The sequence below is a fragment of the Staurois parvus genome, unplaced genomic scaffold, assembly GCF_062004578.1.
Source record: "Staurois parvus isolate SC_StPar_1 unplaced genomic scaffold, SC_StPar_1.0 ptg000226l, whole genome shotgun sequence".
Classification (NCBI taxonomy): Eukaryota; Metazoa; Chordata; class Amphibia; order Anura; family Ranidae; genus Staurois; species Staurois parvus.
Window position 1 is genome coordinate 4,133,175 of NW_028318022.1, and position 17,191 is coordinate 4,150,365.

The 17,191-nt window shown below is 40.2% G+C and overlaps 1 protein-coding gene across 1 annotated transcript in view; it reads left to right on the forward strand.

Annotated features, from left to right (window-relative positions):
• CSMD1 (CUB and Sushi multiple domains 1) overlaps positions 1-17,191 on the forward strand; it is a 2,075,474-nt gene that overhangs the window by 1,735,756 nt on the left and 322,527 nt on the right. The window contains exon 37 of the mRNA XM_089679519.1: positions 3,364-3,468. Coding sequence (XP_089535645.1) covers positions 3,364-3,468 — 105 coding nt within the window. The remainder of the gene's footprint in view (positions 1-3,363; positions 3,469-17,191) is intronic.

Genomic DNA, 17,191 nt, shown 5'->3' on the forward strand with positions numbered 1-17,191 from the left:
CGACCATTACACAGTGCTGGCTGGCTGGCTGCTGATTGGCTGATGCGATCACATGTCGTTGAGGAATGCATTATGGGGCAGCGCGCCTTGTCTGCGCGCCTTCCCCGACATCCCCGCTCCGTCGCCGCACATGTCAGCCGCCATTTTCGGAAAAATTTCGATTCGCGCGTCCGAATTAGGCTGTTTTTCGGATTCGGCACGAATCGAAATTTTTCCGAAATTCGACTCGAATTCCACTTCGGATACTTCGATTCGCTCATCTCTAGCGGTGATCATCAACTTATAGCAGGACTGTGGTGGGCATTCTGACACTGGGGGGAACTGAACTGGTGTCACTGACATCCTCACTGACACCAGTACAGTGATCAGTGCTAATAAAAAGCACTGACACTGTACTGATCACACTGGGCAGGAAGGGGTTAACATGTGGGGCGATCAGAGCCATGCAAAGGAGTGTGCTTACAGTGTAAAGCACACACACAGCACACTGTAAAACAGCACACAGTTAACCATTTGCTATGCAGAGCCATACAATGCAGTGTGCAGAAGGTGACAGGGGAGAGATCTTTGTTGTTTATATACAGGTCCCTCCCCCGTCGGAGATACTCAGTGATCACCGGGTGCCAACGAGAAATCACATCAGCCCAGGCCACGAACTGCAGCGCGGGTAGGGCCCATGTGGGCCCCCTACCTAGAACTGCAAATTAACACACACACATATATATATATATATATATATATACAGTATATATACATACATACGTGCCGTCCTGTAGCAGTATTTCTGCTATATGGCAGCGTGGAAGTGGTTAACTTCTTTCTGTATACCTGTTCTGTGTACACATTAGAGAATAGAAGGCTGGCTTGTTGGCTGGCTGTGGGAGTGGGAACTGAGCTACAGAGAGAAACTGAGGTAAAAACTGAAAAGCTTCGGCTGAGAAGCTTTAGCTGTGAGAATGAAGAAAATAATGCATACAGCTACAGAGGTCAGTGATAGCATATTTTCAATTTTATTTACTCAATTTTAAAGGTTTTAAATATTTGAATGTTCATAGTCTGCCAAATTTCTTTTTTAAAGCTAAAGTTTAGACATGGCATTTTTTTCCTAATTACATTGGTCTAGCCTTGACTAATGTAAGTTTGTATGTTCCTTACTTGTGGGATCCCCCTGGAAGCTGGAGATCACTGTAGTAAGCACCATCAGTGATCTCCACTTGCTTCTAAGCCCCTCGTTAAGTGGCTGCCCTGCCTAATTTTTATGTATTTTCTTAATGAGTGAAAAGCGTTCTTTGTTCGGAAAAGGTGGATAGTCAGTGTGGTGATGTCGCAATCTCCAACTTAACCAATTAGAGAACACTTTTCTTTTATTGAGAAAATGGAAAGTGTTCTCTAAATAGCACCCATGATAAGTGACCAAGCTACAATGCAGCAGGGCAGAGCAGGACCCAGAAATTAGGGTACTTGTCTGTTAATTCACCGGATTTATTTATTGTTATTTTATTTTATATATATATATATATATATATATATATATATATATATATATATATATATACACATATATAATATATAAATATATATATATATATATATATTTTTATGTTTTATTTAAATATATATAAACAAAAATATATATATATAAATAATAATATATATAAAAATAAATCCGGTGAATTAACAGACAAGTACCGAAATTAGTTGAGGCTACTGTAGTAACATTGCCTACTACAGTAATTTCCACTTTTCACAGGGATCCCTTTTTTGCTGATGCGCTCTGGTGAAACAAACACCCTCCTAGGGTGAAATGTATCCACATACACCACCTACTCACAGTGAGGGTGTAAGGGAAATGAAAGCCAGGAACCCAGGAGTGGAGTCCTCAAAGATAAGGACTGAGGATGTGCCAAACTATACAACATCATTGACCATTTTGGGAAGCAACTTATTAAGACCTTATGGGCCTGAGTATACACTGGCTTTGGAGTCTCTTGGTCCAGAGTCCTAAAATGCGGATTCTACCACTTTCATCACAATGTTAACCCGGGGAAGAGATGGAAGAAGGGAAATGTCCTCACCTTTGAACATCTCACCCTGTACCAGTGAGCATCCTGGAAAGCCTAAACTATAACCTTGCTAAAGCAGAAGACAATCCTCCTTTGTACATAGACTAGTACCCCAGAAATAGCCAAACCTGACAAAGTAAGGGGCTCTGAATCACCTAAAACCACCTGACCATTAAGAAAAACTGCACCTGAGGAACTATATCTAGTGTCTTCAGACCTGCCTGAAGCATCTGTGATCCCTCTTCCACTGTGCTCCCACCTCTCCACCTTTAAGACAGTATTGGGACCTGTGCTAAACAAAGCAGTCCCAAATCAGCTGGATGGACACTGTGCTACAAACAACAGTGTACTGTTACCCTAGTAGAGTTCACCCAACTGCCAGTGCCTTGCCATGCCTTGCTCTGTGTACTGACATACCCCAAAAGCTTAAGATACTACTCTGTATCTCCATGCTTCCCAGGAACTGGCTGTACTGCAAAATACTGTACCGCTCTGCTGCCCCTCTCACTGTGTCAGCTATTTTCTTGCTTGCATTTACTGCTGTCTAAGCTCCTACACACGTAATCACATGAGCCCGCCCCATGTGCTAGCATGTAATGGCAGGGGAGAACCTCAAAATATAATAAAGTGGATGTTCAAGCCTCAAATAATTTAAGCTTCAACCACAAGGTGCTTCAAGCTATCATCTGAGTATTTTTTGTTCTGGTTTTTAACCAATGTTTTACTGTGTTGCTGCTGTCAGCTCTGTTTTGCTATTTTGTTGCCTAACCCTCACTTTATTGCCTGGTCTAAGAATACAAGTCCTGTGTCCTGTACGATTAAGATACTAGCAATTTTTTTGCCTATCAATTCCATATCTTGGAGTACAATACAGGACACAGGCCCCACTGCTCTTGATCACTCCTTATTGCTTGCTAAAAAACTAAAATCTCACAGACTGGGTGGGATTATATGGTATTCTCTGGAGATGGCCTTAGCTTGATTTTGCCAATGTCCAAACACCTGAAATTAGCTGAATATAATCAATGGTCTCAAAATTCCTATTTTTATTAACAGAACATGCAGTTATCCTTTACATCCTTATAAATATAGTGCAGATAGTATCTCCAATAAGTCTAAAATGTTTTACACAATTTAAAACTATGTTGCGTAATATTTATTTACTTGAGAATGTTTTGCAAGAGATAGCCATTTTCTAACTGTGAGAAATGTGTCCATTATAATATATAATTGATTTTCAATAAGACCTCCTCATCTAAATTAAATTTAACTGATTCTTTTTGTATTCTTCTTTTATTAGGTACTACAGTGCCAGCTCTTCTAAATAGCACATCAAATCAGCTTTTCCTGCATTTTCACACTGATATAAGTGTATCAGCTGCTGGATTTCATTTAGAGTACAAAAGTGAGTAATCTATTATTTATATCTTATTTTAAATGAATCCTTGAATTAAATAAAATGTGACATTAAAGCCGATCACTGGTCAACATCAAAAACTTGCCATTAGGGTGCCCCTACCTCCCTGTGTATTCATAAATTACTGTTTGTCCAGCCTTGGGGATATTCCTCACTCCCCAAAATTTCTCCTCACTAGTTTTAAGATAGTCCCATGAAACTTGGAGACAATAAGTGGAATTATTCTCTGCATGCACCTGCTAGTAAGGAATTGACCTCTGTTAAAGGATAAGTGCACCTTTTTTTCTAAGTTCCAGCTCACCTCTGTACCAATATAGCATTAATGTACTTTTTTTGCAGAAAAGAAAAATATTTTTATTTATCCTACACAGCCCTTACCTTAGTGTCCAGCTTGTTGTATAAAAAACTTCTCGATCACTTTTCTATTATTTCTGGATAGACCTTCGGACATGAACACTGTTAAGACACAGGAAGGACTTCACCAGCTGACCTGAATAATACACACACCCTGCAGCTGCCTTTCCCTTCCAGGAGATGGCTCCCACCCACCTCCTCAGGTGTGGTTTTCCAATGCAATCAATCAGTGATCACCATTCTCACTAAATACACCGGCATCAATTTTTTTCCTACCTTACTATTTTAATCTTGCATAGATCATTCATTTGGCAGAGTGTGCAGGAGCTGAGCAGTCAGATAACAGCCTATTTGAATCAGAGCTGCAATATTGAAAACAGGAAAAGTGTGTCCTGAGTTCTGTAAAGCTCACCAAACACTATATATTCTGATTGTACAATCTCCTTTAGACCTACCATCAACTATGTAGCGCAAAGGCCTGCCTGATTGGATAGGTGGTGTATCCTCCTATTATATAGTTTTGGTAGATCTAAAGGAGATTGTACAGAGATTGTACAATCAGATTGTATACTGTATGGCCACCTTTATACATCTATAGTGAACTAGTTGCTCTTCTGGTGCCATTAATTGGTAATGGCACACCAAACGAATAAGAAAACACATTTTGCCACATGAAACTACAAATGACAAATGCAGCAAAATGCACAGTAAAAAATGTGCAACCTACATCATGCCAAAATGTTCCATGAGCCACTTTACCATGTGTAGCACAGCCCATTGAAATCAACGGGCTGCTTTAAGTGCCACATAAAAATGAGACAAGAACGTGTGCTCCCACTACACTAAGTGTGAATGGCGCCTGAAACTGACATTGGTTTGTTTACACAAGAACAATGAGACTCAATACACATCTGTGTGATACAAATTCATGTCAAACTGCATAAAAATGTGTGCTTTGCCTTGCTTTTCAGAAATGTACTACAGCACACCAAAAAACACTGTAAAAATGAACCATGCTCTTTTCTAAAAAACAGTTCCAAAGCTTCTTTGAAGCAATTGTTACGCAAAGGGTAGCCCATTCAATTGAATAGGCTGACCTATCTGTGATGAGCAAAAATGCTCCAATTGAAGAGACTTATGTGATGGACATGTTTATGTGATTTATATTATTTTTGTCACTTTAAGGATAGTAAGTGTTATTGTCACTCATCAATGTAAATGGGTGCACATATTGTTTGATGAAGGCAACATTAAGATTGGTTGTTTTGAGCATTTTTGTTGATTTATAGTAGTGTTTTCCTACTCATTATTTAGTTTAATATTGGAGTACTCACACTAGCTAAGTAGGGGTAATAACTATGAGACAGAGGTGTTGTGCACCACTTTTTATTTTTTGGTTTAGTCTCATGAAGCTGCTCCTCTTCTTCTGGTTATGCAACCACCCCTTGCTACTAAGCTGATATAAATACTGCATATACAGGCATCTATATAAAACCATTGCTATACTTCACTTATTGATACTTTCTAAACTCTGGCTTACTAAATTAGTGAGAGTGAGCATATTTGTTTCTTAAGGTTGTAAAGGAGCCGTGCTATGGAGGTTGAATTTGCCTTGGCCTTTTTTTCCTTGTGTTGGATAAAGTGAGAAAAGGCTGGAACTTTTGCCAGGTTTTTATTGATGTTCCAAATGGGGAGATTCACCCTCTGTATATTTTTCCTAGTGGCCATCAAGAATGAAAAATAGGGAAAATACAAACTTGAGTTGTCACCAGAAGAGGAATAGAAGGGACATATCCAAATGGGGATACTTTTATCAGTAATTTGTCTTATTATGGACATTTTTCTTTTTACTTCCTATTGTAACAGGAAGTAAAGGAAATGTAAGGTACAATAATTCTTCCCAATACACACAATACACACAACACACATAACATGGTTTTAGATTTACTTCAAGTGGGAAGTGGGGTCAGTATAAATTATCTTATTAACAAGCCTTTTGCTTTCTTGATTCACTGAGTAATTTAAAGTGAAATTCTGCATTAGCAACAATATATGGATTCTTTTTTGAAGTCTACAAGCACATAATAATTTTGAGAGCTCTCCAAGCAAATTTCTGATGTGATGTCACAAATCAAAATAATTTAAAGGAACTAACACTGATGATTTTCATTGTTGTTACTGTATGTATCACTGCACTATGTGTAGCTCCACATAGGACAAAATCACTCTAATATAGACTGATTAGACCATTTAAGAAACCAAGAATAGTGCTAAAGCAGAAGAGATGCTGCCTAATAAACCAATTTATACGCTATATTTAATTTACTTGAAAATATAAAGACGCATTGCCCATTTAAAATATGTAAAGAAACAGCCTAGAACAATTTTTTATAGTAATGCAGTCATATATATGCTTGTTAAAATGGAAATTGAAATTGGGTCAGAATCAGTGAATGTTAGAAGTGAGCATATGAATTGATAAGTATTTAGCATAGCTTTATGACATTGCTAAATAATGAGATTCGTCAAGTTAGCGTATGTAAATGTGAAAAAGCCTGTCTGTCACCATATACAAAAGCATTTGCAAGTCTGCTATATCTTTCAAATCAATTTAACACAATAACATTCAGTTTCAGTATTTGAAAAGATCCAGGTATATACTATAAATATAAAATCTAGTTTTGTATTCCTTAAAGTACAACTGTACATTTAGGAAGATAGTTTTGTAAACTGTTCTCCTGATCCCATCTCCACAAGGTTTTATACTTACCTTCAGCCCCCAATCCAGAAATCTTCACTGTACAGCCCTGCTCCTATCCACAAAGGCTTTCTTCTGAGAAAAAGCCCCTTAGTATTAGTCACGCACGCTGCAGCTTCAGTAATTCCTATAAGAAATCCTTACTCTGACCAACCATTTGAGGCAGCCATGAGTACAGTTTTTTCAATAGGAATAAATGGGGCCATGGTGTGCATATTCAATATGAAACTTCCATACAGGGGTTTAAAAATAATTCAATGTTCTTTTACATGCAACTAGTATAAGTACCTGTCTTGATTTTATCTTCTTGGGATCCTAGCCTATCCTTTAAATTGCAGACAGAATAACACATTCTTTGGTAGAGTACGCATTTTATTTATATGTTTTTTAAATGTGTTCTCCAGTGGTTTGCTGCAGTCAAACTTTAAATGTCATTTAAAAATAGCAATATGAGCAATATGTATTCTGCTTGGGTCCATTATTTCTTTAAATGTTATGCCTTCATCCTCGTACATATTTAAAACATGGAAGAAAGCAAAAAAGGGATCACTCTCCTTGTGCATTACCGTGATAAAAAAGGATTTATTGAAAATGACAAACGTATATACTCACAAACCAAGGGTCATGTAAACAAACAAGGAACTAATGTGACAGTCCCTGCAAATAGTGGTCTTGTGACAGGGTATGCTAACGCGTTTTGGGAGATGAACTCCCTTCCTCAGAGCTAAAAGCCCTAGACATGTTGGAAGCCTATATAGGGGAACAAACCGTACTAAGAGGCCAATTGAGAAAATCATGTGAGAGGCCAAAGAAACTCCTCCCCCTCCAAGTGACCACTCAGCTAATAGGTCAACCAATGGGGAGGGAAGGAATAATGTGACCATGGCGCCAGTTGTCAGTGACCATAACGACTGCCATAAAAAGTTAAAACATTTTTGTTGTTATTAGTGCTGTTAGTAATGAGGATGTCAAATTAATAATATAGGTATGTGGAAATGGAAAGAACCAGGAAGGAATTACTGTAAGGACTTACTGTGACTCCAAGTAGGCTGGGAAAGAATAAATGAATGAGAGTCTGTGTAAATGAAGTCCTCCATGTGTGTATGGACACTGCGGGACTATAGGCTGTGTATCTCTCTAAATGGATGTGTACTCGTTGTTGTTAATACCCATGCGCGCTGTGCAGTATTGCTAGATGCGTGCCCGAAATGACAAAAGTTATGGGCGGAAGAAACCTAAGGAAAAGTCCTGAAGCTGGCAACACCAGCGATCTCTATGGAAAGAGTAATAGGAGGTAGAAAAACAGCAGTACACTGATCTTCCCAGTGACAAACTGTGCAGGGGGGCAATCTAGTAGATGTGTGACCACTCTAGTATAGGCAGGCTGTGCTTTTAAGTAAATGTAAAGAAGCAAACCAACTATACTGGTGTAACCCATTGAAATGTTATTACTTGCAATACATTAAAATGGACAATAGATGGCGGTGATGTGCTATTCAGGGTCACTCACAAGGACGGAACAGCTCTCTGGAACTTGTATGCTGCATAGCAGGACCCAGTTGGTGACTATATTTCCTAAGAGGGGTAGCGTGTGGGCATATACATTTCAAAGCCTGGGAGATTGGCCAGGAGAGTGTGGGGAGAGACTGAAATAGAAGGAGGCGTGCTGATGGCTGAAGTACTGAACTAGGCTGCGGAGCCAGAGTTGGAGAGAGAGGAAGAGTGGATAAAGAGCCTGATTATCACCCAGTCTGCCACACTGAATGTCACCAGATGACATGCTAAGTCTGAGCAAGAGAGTCCATGGACTGACCCCGTTTTCAGACAGAGAGAGAGACCAACCACTACAATCTGCCGGACTACTTGATAGGGTGAGAGAGACCCATGCACCCACTGACCCAGTGAATACTGACAGTTTGCCATCTACTTACACACAGTTGTGAACAATACACATAGTTGCCTCAATTTGCAGCCTAGTCTTCATAGCTGCCATTGTTGGGATATATATACTGTACATTGTACAAGCTGACCACAGGACATACAGTTGCAGGCCAGAATATAGTAGTGCCAACTGAAGCAATAAGTTACGCTTCTTCAACAGTGCAGGATTCCCATTACTGTTAACTTTTGCCTTTGATGTACAAAGGGAGCTGTCTTTGCCTATAGACATTCATGCCAATCACTGCTATTCATTACTTCAAATCTGCCCCACGTTGATTGTTTTAAAGGGGATCCCACCTTAATTCGCTACCACAAAGAGGAAAGGTGTTAAACCTCCTTTGTCCCTTAGCTATCTTTGTGTTGCTATTCTGAGGAACTATACCCCACACCTCGACTCGATTTCATATCAACTGGGCCCCAACAAGCATTCAGAAGACATTGTAGTGTTCTTAAAGGGACAGTGCTCAATTTCAACTGAGAAGTCACTTTCCTTCACATCTTTGAATCCAATATAAACTTCATATTGGTCTGCACTAACTTGTGTGTGAGTTCATTTTACAGTTGTGATTTGCTTTGAACACGGGAGCACTGTGGTGTCAGCAGAGGTTGGTCTTGCAACAAGAGGTTCAGATTGACAGGGAACCATAAATCAATACTAAGCGATCCTTAAGGGGGTAGCTCTACACTGGGATGGATGAGCTTCCATGCCCTGGCATGGTCAATTTATACAGGAAAGCAGGGGGACTGGCAGGATCACAAGGAGTTTCACACAAAGGATGCAATGCAATGCCTTGTAAAACAACCCATCCAGTTTAAAATAGAAATGAAAAGAAAAACATTTGTGTACAGATATTAAAAAATCTAATCTTTTTTTTACCCTTTATATAAATGATCACATACCCTCTGTTCTCAGCTGCATAAAAGCTAGGGGAGGAGAAACCGCATCACACTGAACTTCCCAGTAAAAAAAAGCTGTGCGTGGGAGCATGTCAGCAAAAGTCTTATCATTGAAGGAGAGCAGGCTGAGTTTCCAGCATAGCTAGATAATTGACCCTGGTGTGTTCTCCTGATTAGCGTGGTCAGTTTTTAATAGCAAAGAGATGGGCAGGAACACCAGGGATTCACACAAATGAAGCAATACAGAGAACAGGATAATTTTTCATACAAGCACATGGTAAAGCAGGCACATAGAGAGGTTAGACAAAAAAAATGAAAACACTACATGATCTGCAGTTGTGAAAGTCAGGACATGTTTTGTGCTTTCAATGTGAAATGTCATCACTTTCACACCTGCAAACCATGAATTTTTTCCATTTTTTAAATGAATAAAGAAAGTGAGAAATCTGCGCTAGTTGCAAGAAAAAAAAACACACAGCTTGCACAATATCATGACACTTATTCCAAAACAGTGCAGTACTTAAAATACAAGATAAATGTGCAAAAAAAAATCACTATTCTACAATATCATAAAATTATGTCACATATTTATAACAAAAAGTGTAAATATTATATAGAAAAAGAATTTGCCATTCAAATGCAATTCCAGATATTACCTACTCACAGTAAACATACCGTATAAAAATCATAAACAGAAAATAACATGCTAAAAGTTCATAAAAAGAAAGACAGCCTCCATTCCAAGTGCAGAAGTGCCAGCTTCAATAAGCTTCTTAAGTTTCAGATATAAGTGATGTCAGTTTATATTCATGCAGGTGCATCACCCCACACAGTTCTCAATGGGAGCTTACCAAACTAACCTGACCTTCAAATTATAGAGTGGTCAAGAACAGCTTTGCATTGAAGATCCTTCTGGCTGCTGCAAAAATCCAGGCATATCACAATAAGTATCCCCCTGGCTCTCTGGTGTTAGTTATAAACTCACAGTAAATCGAGGCCAGATATGTAAGAAACAAACACTATCCATAGTGTTAATACCGAAGGTTAAAAGTCTGATTTATTAAAAATACACTTATAAGATCCAATGGTTAAAACTGCACTGTATGCAGAAATCTCCTACACATGCCCACATCCAAAATGACCGCTGTCTGGCACGCATGCATGGTGACGTATGCTCTGTCTCCTCCCAAAGCATTTGGTCAGAGGTGACATCGTCAGGGGTTCAAAGCATATGCCCGTCACCACGCTTTTTATATAGAGAACCCATCAGCAGCAAATAAGTAAACGGTTATTAAGCAACCTGGTCGCCATATTAAAACAATAGGGAATTACCCTATAATGATACTGGAACCACATAGTGCCACTCAGAGGTAAAAAAGTATAAATCACTAAAAAACTAAAATTATACTACAACCAAGGTACACATAATGTTACAAAAAATAATAATAAAATATAAAATGAATATCAGAAAAAATCTTATTTTATCTGTGAAAAATAACAAATAAAAAATTCCAGAAAATTATACAAATACAAAATAAATAAAAAGAAAAAATAGGAATATAAATATCAACACATTAATTATCTCGATAAAGATAACCCATTATGGATTACCCCTTAAATGAACCAAAACTCCATTTATACATTAAAAATTTGCCTATTAAAGCAAAAAAAAAAATTTAATTAAATTTGTAAAAATATTAATTAGCCAATCTTATCTCCCTGGGGACCCATAGGCAATCAGAGGAATCATGTTAAAACAATAGAAATCGAGGAACATGTATGTACACAGGGTGTATTTCATGTTGTATTTTAAGTATTGCACTGTTTTGGGATGTTTCCATTTTTGTCTAACCACTGTATCAGGAACATGAAATGTTGGGGTAACGTACACTTTAAAGCCCAACTACTACCAAAGCTTTTATTTAACGTATATCTAAAGCCAAAATGTTTTTAAAATCATTTTTGTTATCGTTCATTTGGATAGAGTAGGGTAAACCGAGCTGATAATATTCCCTCTGCCCACTCGTTCCCTCCTCCATGACTTTTCCATCAAGATCAATAATGCAACTATCAATCCCTCCCCTCAAGCCAGGGTACTAGGTGTAATCCTGGACTCTGACCTATCCTTTCGGCCTCAAATCCAACCACTGTCAAAAGTTTGTAGACTTCACATCTGTAACATCTCTAGAATTCTTCCCTACTTAACTAATGAAACCACCAAGCAACTCATTCACTCCCTTGTTATCTCTCGCTTTGACTATTGCCCCTCTCTGCCAATCCCCTCACTGACTCCCAAATGCCCAGTGAATTAAATTCAAAATGCTAACAACAACATACAAAGCTAATCACGACTCTGTCTCAATCTACATCACCAATCTTAAATCCAAATATTGGCCAAACAGTCCTCTCCGCTCCTCTCATGATCTCCTGCTCACAAGGTCCCTTATCCTAAATACCCCACCCAAGTACTCTACATGTAAGATAACTATCACTATTTAATGCCGCCAAGTGTATATTGGTAAGTACCTTTGATATTATACCCTTTGTCGAAGTAGATGTTGCAAACAAATGGAAAAGGGGAGCACTACTCCATTCCAATGGTGTTGTTTTAAACTGAGCTATTAACCGCTTGCCGCCCTGCCACTGTGTATATACGTGTGCAGGGCGGCAGTGGAGCGCAAAACCACGTTTTAAAACGGGTTCCGCGCTCCCGACACTTTCGCCGGCAGGGGGCGCGCGCGTGCGCGCTCCCGCCGACCTGCGGGTGACACGATTTGATCCAGGAGGGATCAATCATTAGATTTCAGCCAGTGATTTCTGGCTGAAATCACATGATCGGTCCCTGTCCTATCCTGTCCTGTGTTGACAAATACACAGGGCAGGATATGATGCCATTCTTCTCTGCCTGGACACATTCCGTTCCAGACAGAGAAGAAGACATCCAAAAAGTGAGTACACAAGCACTACACTACAGTTAGAACACTCTAGGACACATTTAACCCCCTGATCGCCCCCCCCAGTTAACCCTTCACTGCCCTGTCACCAGTGTCACTGATCAGTGAAGCGATTTTTACTGATCAGTGTCGCTGGCGACTTCCGATAGAGTTAGCGCCCCTCCCAGATAGCGCCAGTTTGCGCGCCAGTACATCAGTAATCCAGTTTAACCCCTTGATCGCCCCCCCCCAGTTAACCCCTGCACTGCCCTGTCACCAGTGTCACTGATCAGTGAACCAATTTTTACTGATCACTGTATCAGTGTCGCTGGCGACTTCCGATAGAGTTAGCGCCCCTCCCAGATAGCGCCAGTTTGCCCGCCTGTACACCAGTAATCCCGTTTAACCCCTTGATCGCCCCCCCCCCAGTTAACCCCTTCACTGCCCTGTCACCACCAGTGTCACTGATCAGTGAACCAATTTTTACTGATCACTGTATCAGTGTCGCTGGTGACTTCTGATAGCGTTAGCACCCCTCCCAGATAGCGCCAGACTGCCCGCCAGTACACCAGTAATCCCGTTTAACCCCTTGATCGCCCCCCCCCCCCCAGTTAACCCCTTCACTGCCCTGTCACCAGTGTCACTGATCAGTGAACCAATTTTTACTGATCACTGTATCGGTGTCGCTGGCGACTTCCGATAGTGTTAGCGCCCCTCCCAGATAGCGCCAGATTGCCCGCTAATACACCAATAATCCTGTCTAACCCCTTGATCGCCCCCCCCCCGAGTTGACCCCTTCACTGCCCTGTCACCAGTGTCATTGATCAGTGAACAGATTTTTACTGATCACTGTATCAGTGTCGCTGGCGACTTCCGATAGTGTTAGCGCCCCTCCCAGATAGCGCCAGTTTGCCCGCTAGTGCACCAGAAATCCCATTTAACCCCTTGATCGCCCCCCTCCCCCCCAGTTAACCCCTTCACTGCCCTGTCACCAGTGTCATTGATTACAGTGAACAGATTTTTACTGATCACTGTATTAGTGTCACTGGTGACTTCCGATAGTGTTAGCGCCCCTCCTAGATAGCCCGCTAATGCACGGGATTTTTTTTACCAAAAACATGTAGCACAATACATTTTGGCTTAAATTTATGACTAACTTTGAGTTTACGATATATTTTTTATAGCTGAAAGTAGAAAATATTGTTTTTTTTCAAAATTTTTGTGGTTTTTTTGTTTATAGCGCAAAAAATAAAAAGCGCACAGGTGATAAAATACCACCAAAAGAAAGCTCTATTTGTGTGAAAAAAAGGACGTAATTTTCGTTTGGGTGCAGCATTGCATGACCGCGCAATTATCATTTGAGTTAGTGCAGCGCTGTATAGCAAAAAAAGGCATAAATTACAGTATCTATACCATAGTTTGTAGACGCTATAACTTTCACACAAAGCAATCAATATACACTTATTGGGATTTTTTTTACCAAAAACATGTAGCAGAATACATTTTGGCTTAAATGTATGACTAACTTTGAGTTTACGATATATTTTTTATAGCTGAAAGTAGAAAATATTGTTTTTTTTTCAAAATTTTCGTGGTTTTTTTGTTTATAGCGCAAAAAATAAAAAGCGCACAGGTGATAAAATACCACCAAAAAAAAGCTCTATTTGTGTGAAAAAAAGGACGTAAATTTTGTTTGGGTACAGCATTGCATGACCGCGCAATTATCATTTGAATTAGTGCAGCGCCAAACAGCAAAAAAAGGCCTGGTCATTAAGGGGGGTAAATCCTCTAGGGCTCAAGTGGTTAAAGCATGCCTCAACTGTAAAAACTAATAAAAACATTGGTTCCAAAGAGAATACTTATCTTTTAAATCCTGAAAAGATTTCAATATCAGAGAACTAGTGTTGGGCTGAACACCCCCGTGTTTGGTTTGCAGTTGAACATTGGAACCTAATGAATGACTACATATTTCTAACTCAATGCAAATTAAAAAGTGCCCATTTTAATGGCGTATTTAAGTGAAAAAAAAAAAGAAAGAAAAATTCCTTTAAATATCATGCCGGGGGGGGGGGGGGGGGTCACCTTAAACCACCTGCAAAGTTGAACATCTGTGCAATGTACACAACATGAAAGTGACTGGAGAGAAGCGCCTTAGTACTAAACAATTGTAAAGCTGCTATGCACGAATGAGGTACCAATAACCCCTAGAAGACCTTACTAAACATAAAATAAAGTGCAGCGCTAAACATATATAGATAATGACATGTATTCAATCAGTTCGATCAATAAAAAGTCCTCCTCAATTAGGTGACAGAGATTAGGTGCTCAACTATGCAGGTGACTTAGGTATTCAGGTGACTTGGTTCAGGTATCCGTGCACGAAAGTGATAAAGCAATGCGCACTCACCAGACCCGCATAAAATATGCGCCTTTGTGTATAAATGATCCAGATGTCATCCGATACTGGGTGGTCCTCCCTCAGCTGTGTATGAGGCTGATGATCCTCTCCACTTAGGGGTCCCCCTGGTGTTGGACGTTAAAGGATCTGGTCTGGGTCCCTCCGGTGTATCCAGGAGCAGGTCTGCAAATTAGAGTGCTCCTTGCTGTTCCTTCACATGTGTGTTTCTCTGTGCTCACCTATCAGAGAAACACACATGTGAAGGAACAGCAAGGAGCACTCTAATTTGCAGACCTGCTCCTGGATACACCGGAGGGACCCAGACCAGATCCTTTAACGTCCAACACCAGGGGGACCCCTAAGTGGAGAGGATCATCAGCCTCATACACAGCTGAGGGAGGACCACCCAGTATCGGATGACATCTGGATCATTTATACACAAAGGCGCATATTTTATGCGGGTCTGGTGAGTGCGCATTGCTTTATCACTTTCGTGCACGGATACCTGAACCAAGTCACCTGAATACCTAAGTCACCTGCATACTTGAGCACCTAATCTCTGTCACCTAATTGAGGAGGACTTTTTATTGATTGAACTGATTGAATACATGTCATTATCTATATATGTTTAGCGCTGCACTTTATTTAATGTACACAACATGCTGCAGCAGGACATTTTCATAAAAAAAACAACATGGGGTCCCCATCCTAATACTAATAGCAAGGTTAGGAGGGACTCCACTGTAATTTTTTTTCTTTAAAGTGCATGGGGTTTCCCCTAAAAGTCATACCAGGCCCTTTACGCCTTGTAAGATTTTTAAGGGAAACTCAACCTCCCAAAAATGGGGGGGTGGAAAGTGTGTGGAGTTCCCCCTTAAATCCGTTCCTGGCTTTTTAGGTCTGGTAGGACTGTTAAGGGGAACCCCACCCCCAAAAATAAAAGTGTGGGGTCCCCCTAAATTCCTACCAAACCCTTGATTTGAGCACAGGCCTGGTAGGGCAGGAAAGGGGAGGGATGATCAAGTGCACCCCCCCTGCGGCTTACCAGGGCCCGTGCCTTTGGCATGGGATGATGTCCCTATGTCGATGGGACAGGGGCCTCTTGTCCCACAACCCTGACCCAGTGGCTGTGGGGGGATATGGGCAGGGGGGCTCATTAGCATCAGGGTACACCCTGATGCTGCCCCCCCTTGTGAATGAGTAAGGGGTACTCGAACCCCTAACCATTCACTAAAGGGTTAAATTCAGTAAAAAATAGACACCAGACTTAGCCCGCATGCCTAACACCCTTACCATTCATATGTTCGGCGAATACAGGAACAGCTGATGTTTGAGTCCAACTTACGTTCGACTCAAACATCAAGTTCATCCCTACAAAGAACTATATAATTGAGAAAGTTGTGTATACCCCTTCAGTTTCCATTTACTAAAAGTATATAACCCCCTAAGCTCTGGTAGTTTTCTATTTTCCCAAATGGGAGAGTAATCTGTAAATCCCCTATATTGCAATAATTAACACATGGTCGTCCACAATTTCAATAATAAATGGATTGTAGAGCATTGTGAGCCAGATCTTAATGACTCTGCTTCCAGGGCCTCAATCAGTGTGGAATAAGGGGTACAAGCTAGAAATATGCAATTACTAGAATGTCTGCCTTCTGGTAAGGCACAACTCTGTAAATGCTGCAATTGAGCTGCTAGAAAATAGCTTGAAGAATGCAATATAGCCACTCCACCTTTATCCATTCGTTATTGTACCAAACAAAGGTGTATCATAGCTGGATTCTTTTGCCACACTATGTCCCTGAATAAAGTATCCAACTTCCTAAGCCATGCCTCAACTATCATACAATGCATGCAATTGCACTGTTACTGTCCTTTGATGGCAACAATTGACTGTCATGCTATGATGACATTAGAATACGTCAACGCTTTACAATACACCCATATGGATTGTCTCATTGACCTCCAAACCTCTATGTTAGTATGTCAGATAGAAGGATTTACCATAACCATGTCTAAAGCCTAAAACCATCCAATCTCTTGATTGAGAGGAGAAGAGTTAATATTTTCCTCAGGTTTTTACATATGTCTGTGACTCTGTTCTAGAGATTTTCATTTATTTTCTGTCCCTGTGACACCTATGCAAAATTTATGATGTGAGGCGTTAGACAGAAAGGCTGTTCTGTTTAAAACTGAAGTATGACTAAGTTTCTTTTTTAGATTTTAATACAGTAATTAAAGTTCAGAACCACAGGTTTTCATTGCTGTCTGTGTTAACATGAAAGAGATTGACCCCACTCTAACTGTCTTGATCACCAATTTCACAGGAAATGTGAGGGTAAATCCAATTAGTTGCCAAAAGAACAAGAATACAGTGGGAAATTTCTAATGGGGATATCCTCTTTTCAATGAAGGAAAATCATTCTA